This window comes from Diadema antillarum, unplaced genomic scaffold (genome assembly GCF_040938485.1).
Source record: "Diadema antillarum isolate AM-2024a unplaced genomic scaffold, OU_Dant_1.0 seq00002208_RagTag, whole genome shotgun sequence".
Classification (NCBI taxonomy): Eukaryota; Metazoa; Echinodermata; class Echinoidea; order Diadematoida; family Diadematidae; genus Diadema; species Diadema antillarum.
Window position 1 is genome coordinate 1 of NW_027272842.1, and position 19728 is coordinate 19728.

At 35.6% G+C, this 19728-nt stretch overlaps 1 protein-coding gene across 1 annotated transcript in view; it reads left to right on the forward strand.

Moving 5' to 3' along the window:
- Positions 1-3154: 3154 nt before the first annotated feature.
- The window catches only part of LOC139714252 (amine oxidase [flavin-containing] A-like), a 35011-nt gene continuing 18437 nt past the window's right edge, over positions 3155-19728 (forward strand). Inside the window, exons 1-3 of the mRNA XM_071625966.1 lie at positions 3155-3229; positions 4913-5060; positions 17229-17316. Coding sequence (XP_071482067.1) covers positions 4946-5060; positions 17229-17316 — 203 coding nt within the window. The 5' untranslated portion in view covers positions 3155-3229; positions 4913-4945. The remainder of the gene's footprint in view (positions 3230-4912; positions 5061-17228; positions 17317-19728) is intronic.

Genomic DNA, 19728 nt, shown 5'->3' on the forward strand with positions numbered 1-19728 from the left:
TTTTTTCTGAAAGAGAATGATGGAAGGGGTTTGTGTAGACCCCGGATGTAGACCTACCCTCTAAGGTGTTATTCTGCTGAATAGTGAGACCCAAACTTCTGTTTGCACTAAATGTTATGTATGGGAGCATAACATGTTGACCTATTAAAGCTGTGTAACAAGCACTGTATCAGTTTCATTGTTTTGATGTTGAAGTTTCTTTCTGATTTCTACAGTCATATCTAAAGAATATCCACACATTATAATCATTATGTGCTAAAAATGCATTCATAAATCATGACTATTTGTTACCAACAAGTCTAATGTTTACTTAAGATTATTTTGAGAATTGACTATCAAAATGTATCAGTAATGAGCAATGACTTTTTATGACTGCGTATCTTCCAGTATTCAGCATTACAGGGATCGTATAGTTTTGGTTGAGACCAAATAGGTTTTTAACATTTTTTTTTTTGGTGAGATAATAAGAAGCCTCTTATGGAATATGAAAGAGCATGTAATTCCATGAGGAATTCAACGTTTATTTGATAAAAATTGGTTTTGAAGTGGCTGAGATATGCGATTCTAATAAAGTGTGGGACCCACCTTTTATTACGATCGCTTTCTTTTACTTTTGGATGTTTTTGGATGTTTTAGTCATTCCAAACCCGATTTTCATCAAATAAACTTTGATTATAGTTTGAATACCTCTTAGAGTGGTATGCTCTATTTCATAAGTGTTCTCTTAGTGGTATCTCGCAAAAGTTAAAAGCCCAATTCTCATCTCCACCAATACTGTACTATCTCTTTAACTGCATAAGCGTTCTCTTAACTTCAATAACTTTTCAGTCATCCATTGTTTTGTTTTGTTTTGTTTTTGACGACATATTTTTTAGTTCAATCAGATAACACTTCTAGGAGGATTAGATGATATAAGAGTGTAGTTAGCAGAGATTTTGATAAATAATCTGTGGAAAAATTGAATGAAACCAAAGTACAAATATAATACGGATTGAGTGAAAGCAGTTTTATTGGCGAAACACATATCTGAGGAAGTTTGAGGAAAATTGGACGATCGATTTAAATGTTATGAATTGTTAAAGTTTCGGTGCCGTCATTACTGGATAGGAGACTATTACACTTCATGACGTCATTTTGGACTACACTATTTTTCTCCTCCTTATATTATAAGAATTCTACAAAATTTAATATTTGATAAAATATATACACATTCCATTAACTTGGAACTGACATAAAAAGGATATTAACCTATTAGTAACTGAATCGCCCAAAACCGTCCGTGTTATTACTAACTCCCTAAAACGTCCGAAACCGCCCGTCCACCTTTTATGATTTTGTTCTTTACATTTTATTGTTTTCATATAGAATATATAATTATGTAATTTGAAAGAGGTCAAAGTCAACAAAAGCATGTCAAAATTACTTATGTGACACACAGGTCTTTACATGGATAAAGTCTTAATGGGGGTTCTAATTAACGTAACTTTATAGTTAGACAAAAATAAACATGTTGTGAGCTATTTTGCATGATTTAAAAGTTGTCAAAATGAAAGCAATATTGCTCTACCTTCTAGTAGGGAGCAATAGGCCATTATGTACAGAATCTTCAGTTGTTAAAGGGTTGATATTCCCCCTGCTTTCTGAAAGAGGTAAGTCAAGTGCTCTTAAATGCTAGAAAAGTGAAATCATGTTGAATTTTCTTCAAGTTTTCTTTACATTGCTGTCTAAAATGGCATCATGAAAAATAATGTAGGTCCTAAAGTAATCTCCTTCATCCAGTGATGACGGCACCAAAACTTTGAAAATTCATAACTTCTGAATCAATTTTTGATTTTCCTCATAATTTCACTGATGTGTTCTCCTAGTAATGTTGCTTTCACTCACTTTCATATTTATGATGTTGTTTCATTTCAATCTCTGTGTGTGGCCGCTGATTTGTACAGTACTTGGCCTGTCGTTAGACTCGTATATATCAATCCCAGTCTCTACGCCAACAGAAATTAAATGTTTGAATAGAGAACTCTTGTGATTGAATAAATAAATGAAAAATAAAACAATTAATATAATCATACATGAATTAGTGTCTTAATATGATTGTATAAAGTCATATTGTTATGCAGATACAGAAAATGAGGGTTTGAAGCCTTCTACCTAATTGATGGATTATTATCATCAACTTTCTGGCAATCTTAAAAATATTAGTAGAAGTTACCAAATTTCCAAAGATGAGTACAATAGCGACTTCTACAACCCCTTGAACTCATGACTTGCGCTTCACTTTTTATAAGGCCTATAAGCTGAGAATGGATTTTTTTTTTTGCATGCCTTTTCATTTCCTTCTGAAATGAAATTTGACTTCGTAAAGCAATCACAATAATTTGTGTGTACTTCCCCCCCCCCCCCACGAAATCTTTGTGACAATACTATTACACTTACTTATTGTACAAAATAGTACCAGTATGTTTAAAAGTAAAAGAAGAAGATAGAAGAACAAGAATACGAACAAGAACAACAAGAAGAACAAAAAGAACAAGAACAAGAACAAGAAAGAAGAAGAACTGGAAAAAGATACATATCAGCTGCACAATACAACACGTCATTCACCCAGTCTCTGAATGTGCGGTGATCAGTGAACACCGCACGCTCTCAACAGTAGAGGGAGACATTGCTTGACAACTATCGTCGATATGAAGTATTCAGCAGGTGTATTCATGTAATGAGTAGTGGGAGTGTCAAGGGAAAAATAAATCGTTAGGTGCTAGTGTTGAAAACTAATCTCTATGTAAAACCTAAAATCACACTTTTTAACCCTGTCACAATAATAGAGATTCGAAGAGGATGGCAACTCCGTTCGAACATAAAAAATGCACATAAAGATAATTGGTAGTCACGAATGAGAGTTTTAAGACCTAATATTGAGACATCAATTCCTCTTCGTCTAGCAGAGGACTGTGTTTTTAAGACTACACTTAACGATGGGGAGGAGCCAAGCATTGAAAGGTGGGAGTGCAGAAGTCGCGAATCGCTAGAAGCCGCACTCCTAATCCTCATCCGAATTACCGTCCCATACCGTGCGGGCAGCTCTCCCACCAGGCTAGCGGCGAGGCTTGGCTTGCGCTTGGTACCCTTTTCTCTCGGTAAAAATACTGCAACTGTGGGCTCTGGGACTGAGGTTTGGCACCACCATCCCAGAGTGCTAGGTTATTCTCGTCAAAACAAGAAGATAGCGGTGAGTTTTTTTCTTTGAAAGCTTGATCAATGTGGTGCAGCATGCGCATGCACATCACGACAATCAACTCGTTATGAAACTGCAGATATAGTCTAGGCCTACATTCACCGCTCCTGTTGCCGTTGCCGGGCATGTTGATCATCATGGTGAGGCGAGAGGGTGAAGGCTTAGGATGTGATGAGTACCGGTAACATACGGTGGTGGTAGTCTCTGGTATTACAGTGGTAAAATACACGTAGAACTACTGGTGACGCCATGTTGGTAATTGTTACATTTTACTACACCGTCTCTGATCTATCTAAGCTCAGATGGCTGTGCTGTGGCAATAACCAAGTTGAGGAATGTGACTGGAGGCTGATCGAGCATAGCCTACTCGTGTTATAGCTCGAACGTTAAACAAACACCAATGTATAAAATTGGCCAATATATTAATATATGACATTTTATATGTTTGTGTGATAGTGTGATGGCCATGCAATGCCATGAAATGTACATCCACTCACTGGTCCACACAAGAACTGATGGATTTATACCCAAAAGTGGCCTTGCATCATAACTATCCAGATCCAGATCAATATGTTTAAAGCCGTAAGGTCTCTACTTTAATATTAACCACAGCAGCGACCCCAACACGTTACTAATACTGGTTACAGCTCCCCGCGCCGGGATTACTTTAATATGAGTCTTTTATTTCGGTGAAATGTCCTTTGAATTAATTAATATCTGAATTCATTCATCCCTTTGATAATTCATGAAAATGTTGCAGTTTGTTGTTTACACATTTATTCCTATTTTTGAAGCTAGTGTATATACCTTGTATGTGTATTCCATTTATTTACTTTTTTATATTTCTATAGGGCCTATATTTGCATATTTATCTAATCATCTATGCACCCTGGCTAGATGTTTTGTAGACACCAGTAGCTATAAACAATTGAATGCTTTTCTCTCCTGTACTTGTCCAAGTGGTTGATTGGCGGGTTGCTAGGCGAGTATGCGATACGCGTACCATGTGCTAGAGCAATGCGCTTTAATAGAATACACATGATTTGTTTTTGTCCCTCAGGCAACACGTCATTTGACTTCACAGAACCTCATCTACACAGCCCTGTCTTCTTCTCAAGAACAAATGTTGGCAGTGCTCCTAAAAGTTTGCAGAATTGCAAGGACTGTTGATTGGATTATCTTGGAGCAATGGCCTCAGTTTTGTTTTATAATCAAAATATTGCTCAATGATGCAGAAATGTTTAAATTGAGTTCAACAGAATTTATAGAACCCAGAATAGTGTGAAGATTTTGTAACAATCCCAAATATATTGCAGATATTCCATGTATTTTGCAATAATTCAAACGAAAGTTACTCAGTATATTGTAGTGTAAAGTGATGTAAAGGAAAATAAGAAATCAAAACCTAGCTTTACTATATACCATCATCATAAAATCATAATATTATTCAAAAGTAAACAAATTTACATATGATATGTCTTCTTTTGTGACCATGTCTGTAGTCTTGATGAAAAATTATCCCCTACTTCATTATTTTCAATTTTAAAAAAACATATGTATAACTTTATCACTTAAATAATTATGATTTCTTCAGCACCACCCTTGCCTTTGAGGTATTCAATGTCATTTTATCAATTGATAAGCCAAGTCTTTTTGACTTATTTTTGGTTGTTACAGGATTTTAGATTATCACGGAAGAAGTGATCCAAGATGGGAGATCTGTATGATGTAATCATCGTCGGAGGTGGCGTGGCGGGCCTCATATCAGCACACAAGCTACTCAAGGAAAGAAGCAACCTCAAGCTCCTTGTCATTGAAGCATCAGGTTAATCTTCTTTGGGCTTCAGTTTTAAAGGGATGGTATAGCTTTGGCTGAGATGGGGATTCAGATATCAACTTTATACGAGATGATTAGAAACCACCTTGAAATAAGTTTAAAAACATACAATTCTAAGGGGAATTCAAAGTTTATTTGACAAAAATGGATTTTAAAGTGGCTGGGATATCATAAAAACTGAAGTAAAACTGAGGGGTCCTAATAAAAGGTGGGTCCTACCTTTTATTAGGACCACTTTTGTTTTTGGATGTCTCGGCCATGCCAAAACCAATTTTCATCATATAAATTTGAATCCCTCTAAGCATTGTATGCTCTTTTGTATTTCATAAGAGGTTTCTCATTATCTTACTAAAACATTGGAACCTGAAGCCCCACCTAAACCAAAACTATACTGTCCCTTTTACCCATCTAGTCTCAGAAAGCTAATTTTTGTTGTTCTGTGCTTTTTTATCTTTTTATCTTAACTGTTTGCCATTCATTGTCGGTGTTTCTTAAGATCGAGTACAACATTCTCTTTCATTTGAACCATTTATTGTTCGTGTCATTATGTGTGTTTTTAAGTGGCAGAATATTAGCTCTTAATTGCAAAATTCATGACTATAAAATCAAGATTTAAATGTATACATTTAATTATTTTATCTGGTTTCATGTAGCCTTTTTACATCAATGTAAGATATGAAATTCAGAGCTGCCAATTTGATAATAACAAAAAAAAAAAATCTGCAGTAAAATTATGGGTATACAGAATAGTAAACAGTGGCCCAGTGAAATGTTTATATTCAAAGCAAGAGCAATGAAAGGAAAGTTTGACTCAACAAAAAAAGTTGCTTTAGTCCAAGAAGGAATCCACCTTACTATGGTTTCGTTATTTTGTGTGTGTGTGTGTGTGTATGCATGTGAGTGTGAGTGTGTGTTTTGAATCAAATTCAATCAAATGATACTACTCCATACAGGCTAATTTGCATTCTATGTGATTTTAAAGTAATCCATCAACATCCTGTCTTTTTTTTTTAAGTACTATTATTTCGGTTTGTAGTTAAAAAATCATTATACCAGTGGGGAAAGATGGGAATGATGATTGTTGGCCGTGGAAATAAGCAGGTGGAATAACAGAAAGAGATGTGATAACTTGAAAACCAAGGTGTCATTAGACAGAAAATTGAGTGAGATAAATGGTGATGAAACTGCCCAGACCATCCGAAATGTAGAACCTAATGATTCACAGACAAATGCCCTTGGGCCGACCAGCCTGCAGACTGGCCAGTACATAGACCAAATCAAATGGAGACAAAATGCCTGTAAGGCCAAATAGTTTTGAGATTGCATACCTAATAAACTTACAAATCAGGGACCAACAACCATCACCCTGATATGGAAATCGGAAGAAAAAAGCAATTAGCTTCATTAGTGCTAGACACCATGGTCATTAGATAAAATATAAGATAAACTGATAATTATTAGACAAAACAACATGAAGACAGTGTGGAGGTACCAGATAAAGTCAGAGCTTTATATATGTAGAGTGGCTGGTGGCCAGGTAGATTTATATGAGTGCAGTATGTACATGAAGTATGTACATGTGCAAGGGAAATGGGCTGAATTGTAATGAATGCTATTGTAGCTCAGTAGACTCACCCTAAAACATTTATTACCTATCCCTTTATGTACCTATACACTTTTCAATGATAGATCGGCCCAAGTGAGAAGAAAACAATATGTGACTACTGCCATAAGTTACTGCCACGATGCCAGAAATTATTTTTACTTTTAGCACTACTAATACATGTACTATTACTTTCCAGTAACTACTCCTGCAGATTCTTCTTTCTACTACTGTACTTCTTCAGTTACCACCACTACTACTATTACTACTCCTACTACTACTACTACTGCTTCTAAACTATGTCTGTCTCCTTTTTGACTACTATTACAACTACTGCTACTACTACTGTTACTATTTCTACTAATCTATACTACTACTACTTCTACTATTACTACTACTACTACAAAGACTACTACTACTACTAATACTATCACAACTACTTTGATTATTACAACTACTTCTACTATTTTTGGTACTTCTAAATACTACTTCTACTTCTGCTACTACAGTTTGTACTAATATTACTACTGCTGCAACTTCTGTTACTACTACTGCATTGTACTACTATTATCCTTCTACTGTATTTCTTCTATTGAAGTTATTGCTACTACAGTAAAACCCCGTTATATTGAGGTCCCTGGGACCGGCGATATTACCTCGTTATAGACAGGGCAGAGCCAGGCAAAAACTGCCTTTTTTTCCAGTCAAGGTTTTCTCACTTGATTCTGGTACTTTAGACCATACTTAACAAAATAAGCTTCTGCGCCATCTTGAAATCTGTTCCAAATCCAAGATGGCCGCCAAATATCCAAAATGGCCGCCAGAGGACCTAAAAAGTGCCTTCTGTTGTTAAGATTTGTCTGGGGATGGGTTTTTTAAAACTCTATTTGATGATAAATGGTAAGAGGAATAAGATTCAGTGAATTGAAATTAAAATCAGTTTCTTTTTTATTGCGAAAATCCAATATGGCCGCCAGACGCAGCTCCCGAAATTAATAAATGTCATGATAACCGGAGGGCCAAACCCTAAAAACTTGCTTACTTAACAAATGAGTTCCACTCTCTCTACAAATTAAGTAGACCATGCTTATTTTCAAATGTTTATTGTAACAAACAACATTCCACTGGTCTACCTCAAAAAATTTGTTGCGAAAGCCTCCAAATCCAAAATGGCGTCCAAGATGGCCGCTATACTTACTGAATTTGCTATTTGAAAGATAGAATTTGATAGAAACATCAGATTTCAACAAATGTGATGTCATATGAAAGAGAATAAAATTTCCTACAAGTTGATACCATTTTTGTGGGCGATTGTGATAACTGAATTGAGATATAAAGGAAAAACACTCATTTTTTGATAGTTTTTCTGAAAAAAGGAAAATCATGAAAATGCTTGATTCATTATAAATCAGAAAAAGACTGAAGGATTATCTTGAAACATTCTTAAGAATTTTGTTTAACATATAATTAATATTTGGAGAAAATTAGGGGTAAGTACCATTTGCGGTTCAGGAGTTATAATGTCTCAAACTTGAAAACTCACTATGTAAAAATTTCCACTTTAGCTGTGACAAGACCTTGTTGGTCATAAAGCGAGTCTGCACGCGCTAAGACTACTACACGCACCACTGGCACTGACGCTTGCAGCAATGCCAGTGGTGCGTGTAGTAGTCTTGGTGCGCGCAGACTTTTTTGACAAACAAGAGTTTGTGCCTGCAAACTAACTTTTCATACCAAGTGGTAGCTCAGGTGACGCTGATCGTTATTATTTCAAAGTAGATTGTTCTGATATGTTTTTATGCCTCCGCCAACGAAGTGGCTGGAGGCATTATGTTTTCGGGTCATCCGACCGTCCGTCCGTACGTACGTCCGGACGTCCGTCCCATTTTGTTTTTGTCGATATCTCAAGAACCGTGTGGTGGTTTTACATCAAACTTGGTATGAGGGTATATCCTGGGGGATAATACTTTGTTTGGATTTTAGGGTCATGGGGTCAAAGGTCACAGGTTATTTTTTTGAAAAAAAGGTTGAAATTTCATGTTTTTCTCCATATCTCGCAAATGGTTTAAGGTATCTTTGTACCAATGGGCAGTGATTATCTAGGAAAGTTGGGGGTCATGGGTCAAAGGTCGGGGGTGTCAAAGGTCAAGGTCAACTCCTCAAAATATCACTACTTATATTTATGCAATGCCTGAAGGTTTGTTTTTTTAACTTGATGTATGCATGTATTACCAAATATATATTCTGTGGGAAGTTTTTGCCAAAAGGTCAAAAGTCAAAAGGTCAAGTGAAAGTGCTTAATTGCACTTTTTCCTCCATATCTCGAAAGTAACTCAAGGTATCATCATGAAACTTACATATTTATGCATGTTCTACCTGACAGTGATTCTCTTTGGAACTGTGAGGTCAAAGATCAAAGGCCAGGTTTAGATAATGCTATTTTACCATTTGATACTGAAATTATACTTTTTCTCAATACCTTGAAAATTACTCAATGCATAAACTCATAAAAGGGTCAAAAGTCAAGTAAAAATCATCAGTTCCCCAAATACCTGCACTCTGACGTTTTGATCATTCATCCAATTGAACCTAGTTCTAGGAAAGTGAACATTCAGCACATTTGTGGCAAACCGGTCATTTTAATATTTTGCCAATGAAACTGTCATCACACATTGTCAAGACATTGATTTGTGGCAAACCTGTCATTTTAATATTTTGCCAATTGTGTGAAACTGTCATCACACATTGTCAAGACATTGTACTATAGACCTATTAGGAGAACCATGCATTATGGCGGAGGCATACCAGTCGCCGTAGCGACATTTCTAGTTTTTTATACTAAGCTGTCAACAGTTATCAATGTTATGGTTTCTTGAAAAGAAATGGTGATATCTCCGTATGTTTTAGGCTTCATTATATATGTATATATATATATATATGTATATATTTTTACATGGTAGAATGCTTTGTGATACAACTAACCTGCACATATAAATCGAATGTGATATCTCTTCCAATGGTAAACGATACCTTTAGTGTGTTGCGTCAGAGTCAAATCTTGATTAATAATTTGATATGTTTTTAGAATTTCTTGTATTGCTGTCTATCATAATGTCCTTGTTTAAACCATATTGAGGGTTTTTTTTTTTTTTTGGGGGGGGGGGGGGTGGAGCTCATTCTAATATTTGGGTAAGGCCCGATCTTTGATTTAAAAAAGAAATGCTTCTGTATCAAAGATATGCTTTTGCACTTGTATGTTACTCTGCTGTTGTAGAAACGTGAATGATGATGGCATATGTGTAATAATATCTGATCCGTACATGTCCTTGAAAGCCCTTCTGATCCGAGCACCCCCCCCCCCCCCCGAAAAATCCGACATGGCGGCAATTTCTCAAAGTTGCTTTTAAATGTGTTGTGCGAAATTACTTTTCAGTATATTGTTCAAATAACACTGTCCAGAATGATTATTCATGCTGTATATTCACATTTCTGAGGGGCCCACATTCTACAAGACTTGTCTTTTTAGTGGGTCCCTCCATTTTTCGAATTATCCACAATGTTTACTTACTTCAAATCACTCGAGTTTTATGAAAATCTGTAATGATTGTAAGGTGCTACAATTATTGTATTCTTTTCATCCTACTCTCTAAAAAAAATCGAGTGAAAATATTCATTCTTAAAAGAGTGAATACAAAAAAGAGTGAATTTAGAGTGAAATTGGAGTGAATGTTGAGTGAAAATGTTCATTTTCACTCATTTTGGAGTGACCTCAGGGATCACTCGAAGATTTTGGAGTGATCCCTGAGGTCACTCTAAAATGAGTGAAAATGAACATTTTCACTCAAAATTCACTCCAATTTCACTCCAAATTCACTCTTTTTTGTATTCACTCTTTTAGGAGTGAATATTTTCACTCGATTTTTTTAGAGAGTACATAGTTTTGAGCACCTGATTTTCTGTTACCAAAAAAGAAGAAGTGATGTTTATATGTTCTTTTAAAAAAATGAAATAAAACATTGAATTGAACGGAATTGAATTGAATTTACAAATAAGCATGCTGAAAGTGTATTCACTGTGAATAGATTTTTCTTACATCGTTTTAGGCTGATTTCATGTGGGTTATAGTGTCAAAATTGAATTGAACTAATGCCATTGGTAGATGCTTTCACATTTTAGATATCAGGATCACTGGAGAGTGGAAATGTTCATTTTCATTCCTTTTAGAGTGATCTCAGGGATCACTCAAAGAGTGACGAGTGATCCCTAAGGTCACTCTAAAATGAGTGAAAATGAAAATTTTCACTCAAAATTCACTCCAATTTTACTTTAAATTTACTGATTTCCGTTATTAACTCCTTCAAAAATGAAACTTCCACTCGATTTTTTTTTTCTTTTTCGGAGTAGAATATCACTGGTTTTAAAAATATCTCCATAAAAACCCATGACGGTTTGAAATAGCACTACAATGTTCAAAATATATAAAAACTACAAATAGATAGCACAACAGACAAAATTGTACCAAAATTAAAATAATACACTTAATTTGGCGCAATAAACTATGTCAGCTTTGATGGCCTGCAATCTTGAAGTTTTTGAGTGATTGATCCAAATTTTGTGTCAAACTTTCTATAGCATGGTTGTTTCAAGCTTCTACCTTAGAAAGACATTTTTTTGCTTCATCTCATCTGCTCCAGAACAATCTACTTTGAAATGATAGCGATCGGCGTCACCTGAGCTACCACTTGGTATGATAAGTTAGTTTGCAGGCACAAACTCTTGTTTGTCAAAAAAGTCTGCGCGCACCAAGACTACTACACGCACCACTGGCACTGCTACAAGCGTCAGTGCCAGTGGTGCGTGTAGTAGTCTTGGCACGTGCAGACTCTCTTTACAACCAACAAGGTCTTGTCACAGCTAAAGTGGAAATTTTTACATAGTGAGTTTTCAAGTTTGAGACATTATAACTCCTGAACCTCATATGGTACTGACCCCTAATTTTCTCCAAATATTAACTATATGTTAAACAAAATTCTTTAAAATGTTTCAAAATAATCCTTCAGTCTTTTTCGGATTTATGCTGAATCAAGCATTTTCACGATTTTCCTTTTTTCAGAAAAATATCAAAAAATGAGTATTTTTCCTTAAAATCTCAATCCAGTGATCACAATCTCCCACAAAAATGGTATCAACTTGTAGGAAATTTTATTCTCTTTCATATGACATCACATTTGTTGAAATCTGATGTTTCTATCAAATTCTATCTTTCAAATAGCAAATTCAGTAAATATGGCGGCCATCTTGGACGCCATTTTGGATTTGGAGGCTTTCGCAACAAATTTTTTGAGGTAGACCAGTGGAATGTTGTTTGTTACAATAAACATTTGAAAATAAGCATGGTCTACTTAGTTTGTAGAGAGAGTGGAACTCACTTGTTAAGTAAGCAAGTTTTTAGGGTTTGGCCCTCCGGTTATTATGACATTTATTAATTTCGGGAGCTGCGTCTGGCGGCCATGTTGAATTTTCGCAATAAAAAAGAAACTGATTTTAAATTTAATCCACTGAATCTTATTCCTCTTACCATTTATCATCAAATAGAGTAAAAAAAACCCATCCCTAGACAAATCTTAACAACAGAAGGCACTTTTTAGGTCCTCTGGCGGCCATTTTGGATATTTGGCGGCCATCTTGGATTCGGGACAGATTTCAAGATGGCGCAGAAGCTTATTTTGTTAAGTATGGTCTAAAGTACCAGAATCAAGTGAGAAAACCTTGACTGGAAAAAAAGGCAGTTTTTGCCTGGCTCTGCCCTGTCTATTATAACTAGTACCTCGTTATAACTGTTCGCATCAAAAACAGAGAAAAACATAAGCACGACGTCATATATCCATCAATCAAATTTAAGAAATCCTTTGCGTTATTACACAGTTATGGATCATTATCATTGAGAGAATAAAGGGAATTTATTTGTGAATTGATACAAAAAAGACAGAAAAAAGTAGGGGTTGAAAATGCCTTAATTCTTTATTTTTCTCCTGAAAATCTCTTCGCATAATAGTTCACATTATGGTATGTTCTTGACAAGTAGGCCTATATTATATTTGTGATTCTTTTTACACCTATCTCTTCCTCTTGTATTGACCCATTCTGAAAATATATTTTTTCGTTTGTGGAAAAACAGCGTAAAATGATTAATGAACAAAAACAGATTGTATAAAATGCGTTTGTTAAGTTTTTCTAAACACCAGCGCAAATAGAGTAACATACATGCGTTGTTTACCGTAACTTTCGATGTATTTTACGCTGTTGGTTCGGAGCAGGAATGCGATGATTTCATGAATCATTTAGGCTCTAATCTTGTTCAATGTATTATCGTTGCGCCCGAAGGGATTAAAAATGCGTTCTTTATTTTCTTCCGAAGAAAATCTCTTCGTGTTTTCGACATCCGGTCTGGAAAAAGAAATTTAGAAGGTTGTGATCCTTTTCACGCAAATCTGTACCTCGTAGTGCATTCTGAAAGAAAGAAAATTTTCCATTGTGAAATGCAGTATTGAATGATAATGAACAAACCCAAATCTATTCAAACCGTTGACTGCGTTTGTTTCTTTTTCTGAAGGCCGACTCAAGTAGATTAACGCATACTTTTTCTGAAGGCCGACTCAAGTAGATTAACGCATACTTTTTCTGAAGGCCGACTCAAGCAGATTAACGTGCGTTATTCAACTATTTTTACGCTCTTGTCACCTGACGGGATCGCGTTGATTCATTAGTTATTTCGGCTTTAATCATACACATTCATATAAAAAATGTACATTATCATTTGTTAAATGATAATGAACAAACCCAGATCTATTCAAACTGTTCAATGCGTTTGTTTCTTTTTCTGAACACCGACTTGAGTAGATTAACATGCGTTATTCAATCATTTTTATGCTATGCTGTCACCCGGCGGGATCGCGATGATTTCATTAATTATTTTGGCTTTAATCATACATACTCATATTTACTAACCTGCAAAACACGTGTCATTTGGAATGAAAAATGGAAATGATATAATTATGAGTTAAACACGCATTCCATGTGTCCATTTTAGGTCACAAGTGTCGCTACATGAAAAGTTTTTGAATGCGATTTTCCCCCCTCTCTCTCACGCACGCGTATCTGGCGAAAAAAGAAAATGAAATGATAATATTCAATAACTTAGTCTGAACATCGGAAGATATTCCTGTGTCTTACTAAACGCGTGGGTGAGAAGAAAACATAGAAGGAACGGTACTCCGTAAACGGGAAAGAGATATGGATAGCGTGAATTCTGTTTTCAATGTTTCGTTTGTCGCGTGCTTGAAAGCGGCAAGTCAAGAAATGGAACCTCGTTATATCTGATCAAATTGCTTATGTTTTTCTTTATCATGATGCACCGAAATTGTCCTCGTTATAAGCGGAATGTCGTTATAACTGAACTCGTTATAACCAGTTCGTTCTGCCATAGGTTTACACGTAAAGGAAGACGGGACCGACGCGATCACCTTGTTATAAGCGGTTCCTCGTTATAACCGAACTCGTTATAACGGGGTTTCACTGTACTGTCTTCTACTTCATGTACCAGTATTATATTTGCAGGATTTTACCTCTAGAAGACGATACACGCAGCATACTTTGCCTGAACTAGATTAAACTAATCACAGATTTAGTATCATGGGCTATCCTGACTGTATTTAACATGTGAGAGACATTGTGTAATCTGTTGTTATCTCCATGAGCCCCTAAGAGATTCACTCACTCATTAAAGAGATGGTATCGGATTGGTTTAGATGAGAATTCAGCTTTTAACTTTTTTGCAAGATACTTAGAAACCACTTTATGAAATGTTAAAAAACATACAATTCCAAGAGGAATTCAAAGTTTATTTGATAAAAATCAGTTTTAAAATAGCTGATGTATCCAAAAACAAAGTAAAACAATTTTAATGATCCTGATAAAAAGTGGATCCCACCATTTGTTATGATCGCTTTGTTTTGGATATCTCAGCCAATTCAAAACCAATTTTCATCAAATGAACTTTGAATTCCTCTTAGAATTGTATGCTCTTTCATATCTTCCTTATTATCTAAAAAAAAACACCATCAAAAAACATTGTATTCGAAACCTCAAGCCCCATCTCAATCGAAACTGTACCATCCCTTTAAACTTAAACTGGGTTTTACCTTCAGGAGGTATTCGACTGGTGTCTTTAGCATCAAATGTGCTTTCCTGTACAGATATGCCAACTCTTGTGTTTTTGCAGAGTTTTATTTATTAATTTATTTATTTCTAATGCCAAGAATACTGCTGGTTTCATGGGTAATACTAATTTGCCCCAATTGTATTTAACTACATACATCTATTGCAGGATAGGTAAAATACTGTTTTCCATTTAAGATATTGTGCCACAGAATAGTGCAGTGCTGTGTACAAGGTTGCCAGCCCTGCCTGTGGGAATAATTCAGCATGGTGCCCTATGGTAGTTTATGTGTAATTTGAAGAGAGACCAGTAATGCGGTATATAATGACTCAGTTATCAGCACTGTGCAAGCAAAGAAAAAAAAGAAAAGTTTCTGTGGCTTTCTTTGTGAAAAAGAAGACATTGTTGTATTTGGGATAAGTCCCCCTATTTTAAAAAAAGTTCCTCAAATGACTACCATTATTCATGCAGTATTGATCATTAAGCTAAGCAGACTTTGCACAGTAAACATATCACTTTTAAGTATGACAGCATGATTATATATCATTGGTATTATAGTTCTGAGGTATATAAAGGTATGTCAGGCTGATAAAGAATGGCTCCTCTCATTTCTAGGTGCCTTCATGAAATTCGTTCATTAATTTTCCCTTTCTTTATGGATGAATTCATTCACCTCATGCAGGCATACTCCACTCTGAGTTATATTATGAGAATCAAGTGTCTGTTTAAAAATAAGATGTGAAGCATTACCTGATCCAAAAGAACACTTAAGCTTTATTATATTTTTGTACATGTACATTATATTCATATTTATATGATATATATGTTAATCAGCAAATACAAATATGACAATGTGGAATTGCTTTGTCAGATTTTTCAAACACATATATAGCAATACAACTGGCTTGAAGAGTATTTGTGGTCATTGCCCCACATACCACCAGTCCTGTTGGTTATGTGACATGTAGGCTTTCAGCACACAATTTCATAATCATGTGACAAACGTGAACTTGCCTTGCGTGAAGTTACACTTTGTACCCTGCGTATATGACCCTGCTTGCATCTGGTACATCAACTGGATCACTCCCTGGACATACTCTTCACTCCATACACTAATTCCCCATGTAGTATTTGTACTGAGACAATACTCTGTAATCACTGCATGCCAAACAATACCCTTTCACACCCAAAAACAAATAGAGTTGGACTCTGATGTTCAGAGGATATTTTTTACCAGAGAACCATGCACATTGTAGGTTGAGGAAAAAAAATCACCCAGTTCCAAGTTGACTACTGGTATTTGGCTGCAATGATAGGATGAAATATGATATGAAAAAAAAGGGAAATATACTTGTGTGTAGACCTCAATAGACTTCAAAGTAAAAGTTCCAATTTAGTGCGGTTAAGTGACAGAATGGTCAGGGGTCATTCACACTCCAAAGATACAATTGTCGGCAGCATTCATGAGTTGTAACAATGTAGCTGCAGCTGGTGATAATCAAACACAAGTCTTGACCCGTTGAGGTCAAGTCTCGAGTATACTCAGGCAGGTGTCTATGGGAAATGCATGTTGTAGCAAAATCAGTCTGTCTCTAACGGGTTAATATTTGCTTTATACTGATTGGCTGAGATAGCAAGTGTCCACTGATATCATAATCTATGAGAAACCCCAACTTTGATATGCATTGGGACGATGTTTTTGCCGTAGATAGTAAATACAGTATACTTGGCTTGCCATCCTCAAGTCATGTTACCTGAATTCATCTGAAACATTAAAGATAAATAAGATATGAGGCAGTGATCACCTGCTCTGATTTGATTAATAGAAACAATATCATGAGTGCCTGAAGAATCCTTGTCAGGGACCTTGTGTTTAGCAGACCAAGGGGAAATGTTTTCTCAGTTGTATAAAGCTGGTTTAGATGTAAATATTTACAAAGTTCTTGACCTGGTAGGCCACAAGTCTGTGTGATTTCAGTGTGTTGTGGTACTAAGTAGCCTACACTGTAGTTTAACAGAGCACTGTACAAAGACGGTGCAATACATTTTGTATTATTAGGGTCACACCGTTCCTTGGAAAATACATATTAAAAGAAAATGCGAACCCTGTAGGGCCCGAATTCATTGTAAGGAGGTACAATTGAAACCATGGTTTAAACCATGGACAATGATAGAGCGCATGGCCTATTTCGTTAATGAAATAATCATTTCATTGACAAAATGTTAGAGTGAATTGAAAGTATATACACTGCATTTGCATATTTTTATGTGTACGGAGAGGCACATTGCCTTGAGTAAATTTGTGTTATGTTTGTTTCTGTGTTTGTAATTTCAGATCAGGTATGTGGAGTCATGAAGACAGTTGAGCTTCGGAGTCCCAATGGAAAGGATTATTTTGACATCGGCGTGTCCAGGGTTGGCAGGTAAGACCGCTTCCCTCAAATAGCTTTTTTTTCCCCCTTGCCTGTGCTGTGTGTGCAATTTTAACTTGCCTATAGCTAGAGCATTCAGCATTCAGTTAATCCTCTCCCGAAAAACAATGAGAACAAAACACACCAAAAACAACTCACTGTGACATGAGGAAGAAACCCCAGAAGCATTCAAGGATAACAGACTTCCACTTTAGGGGATGTGATGCGATTAGGATTAGTTGGATTTTGTGATGTAATATGGATGAGTAGGATTATACCTAATCTTTATTCATTGAATGGCATTTTTATGCCATCTGTGCTAATCTGTTAGAAAGCTGAATATGGGATGTGTTGACAGCTTGAGGGCATGTCATGGGCAAAATTTCATGTCATGTCAAGTCTTTTAATTTTAAAAGTCAAATCCAACAGCCCAGGTCAAGAAATACAGGATAATTTGTCACCTTTTGAAACTTCATATCAAAACTGAATAATTTTTGTCAGTCTTCTACATCAGTCACTTGGCATTTTGGGGCTTTTACTAATAAAAAGAATTAAATGGTACGACATTTATTTATTTATTTTTTGTCATCGGAAGGAGTTAAATCCTAGAATTTGGTGTTGAATGGAACGAGACTTAGGGTAGTTCAATGGCTTGTATTGTCACGTAATCATATCCTCACTATTATGCGTCTACTGGATATCTTCTCTTTCTTTGTACTACAAAACGTAGTAGTAGCATGTGGTATATGAATGGGATCAGAGTAAATAGCTATGACTTTGAATAATCTGTGACAAGGCAAGTATTTGCCATAGTACTGTAGTATCCCAGATATGTGTTACATATTATGTCCCCTGTATACTCGTTATACTATTTGTAATGCACATCAAAAAGGCACACTAGAATTGTTGCTGCAACTGATTGTTAAAACAATCATTCTTTGGTCAGAGGAAAGCACTTCACTGTAGACTGGTGACCAATGACTATACCACATACAATTTTAGCAGCTGTGTTGCATATTGGAGCACCAGACAGCCATATACAAACTACTTTAATCATTACTTTTACCCGAGAGCACAGCAAATGATTTCCTGAGACTCTCCAGCTGTAACAAGTGTGAATAAAGAGATCACATCAATAGACATACTATGTGCTTTTTGCTCATATGTCTTCTGCATCAAGGTTCAACCACTGTGTTCGTAATCCTCACACTAGGTCAACGCAGACAATATCCAAAGACTCTAAACCATTTTATTTATTAATTGTCATCACTACTTTCTTTGTGTGTGATTGTATCCTCTTTCTTGTCCTTTAAAGGGCTGGTACAGTATTGGTGGAGATGAGAATTGGGCTTTTAACTTTTTGCGAGATAGCAAAAAACACTTATGATATAGAACAGAGCGTACCAGTTTAAGAGAAATTCAAAGTTTACTTAATGAAAATTGGGCTTGGAATGACTGAAACATCCAAAAACAGAGTAAAACAAAGCGATCGTAATAAAGTGTGGGTCCCACACTTTAATAGAATCACTCATTTTTGGATATCTCAGCCATATCAAAACTAATTTTCATCAAATAAATGTTGAATTCCACATAAAATTACATGCTCTTTCATATTTCATAAAAGGTTTCTCATTATTTATCTCACCAAAAAATGTTAGAAATCTGAAATAAGGTCTCAACCAGAATTATATGATCCCTTTAATTTTGATTCTTTCTTGTTATATTCCCCTTGTTTTGTCCTCCTCATGTCAAATGACCTTGAAATACTCAGAAGTTGATGTTATTTCTTTCTGTGTGTATGTGTTTTGTTCCTTCAGTTAAAAATAGGGAGAACTGTAACGAACCAATATGCCCAGAGGCCATTATCCAAGTCAAGCAAATTGCTTATCGATAACAGTCTCCTCCACCTGTACACTGTAAGATATACCATGAATTATATGTTTGTATACTATTCATGTAATTATCTGTTCCTTATGAGTACCCTCGTATATATTTTCATGGGAATATTTTTGATTTTGTCATACTGATTTCTTTTGTACAAGTGCAGAAATAAGATGAACTGAAATTGAATGAAACTACGTCATATCTGTAGGGTACACGTGCTCCCACTCATTGGTTTTATTTATTTTTTCGTCAAGGTGACTTACTTGTAACTAGTATAGGTACTAATAAAAAAAAAGAGAACCTTTACCATGTGAGTGGTCAATTATGAAATTGTCAATTGAGAATCACTACACTACCCTCTTGGACTTTGCCCAAATATGATGTTATTTGTTCATTCAGTGTACAGTAGTTTTCTGTTTTGTTTTTGTTTGTTTTTTTAGTTCACTGCCATCTTCAACTAGAACTATACTTTTTCTTTTTTACAGCAAGAAGTCAGATTACATAGATCATAAGAATGAAATACAAGCAATGCCATTCAAA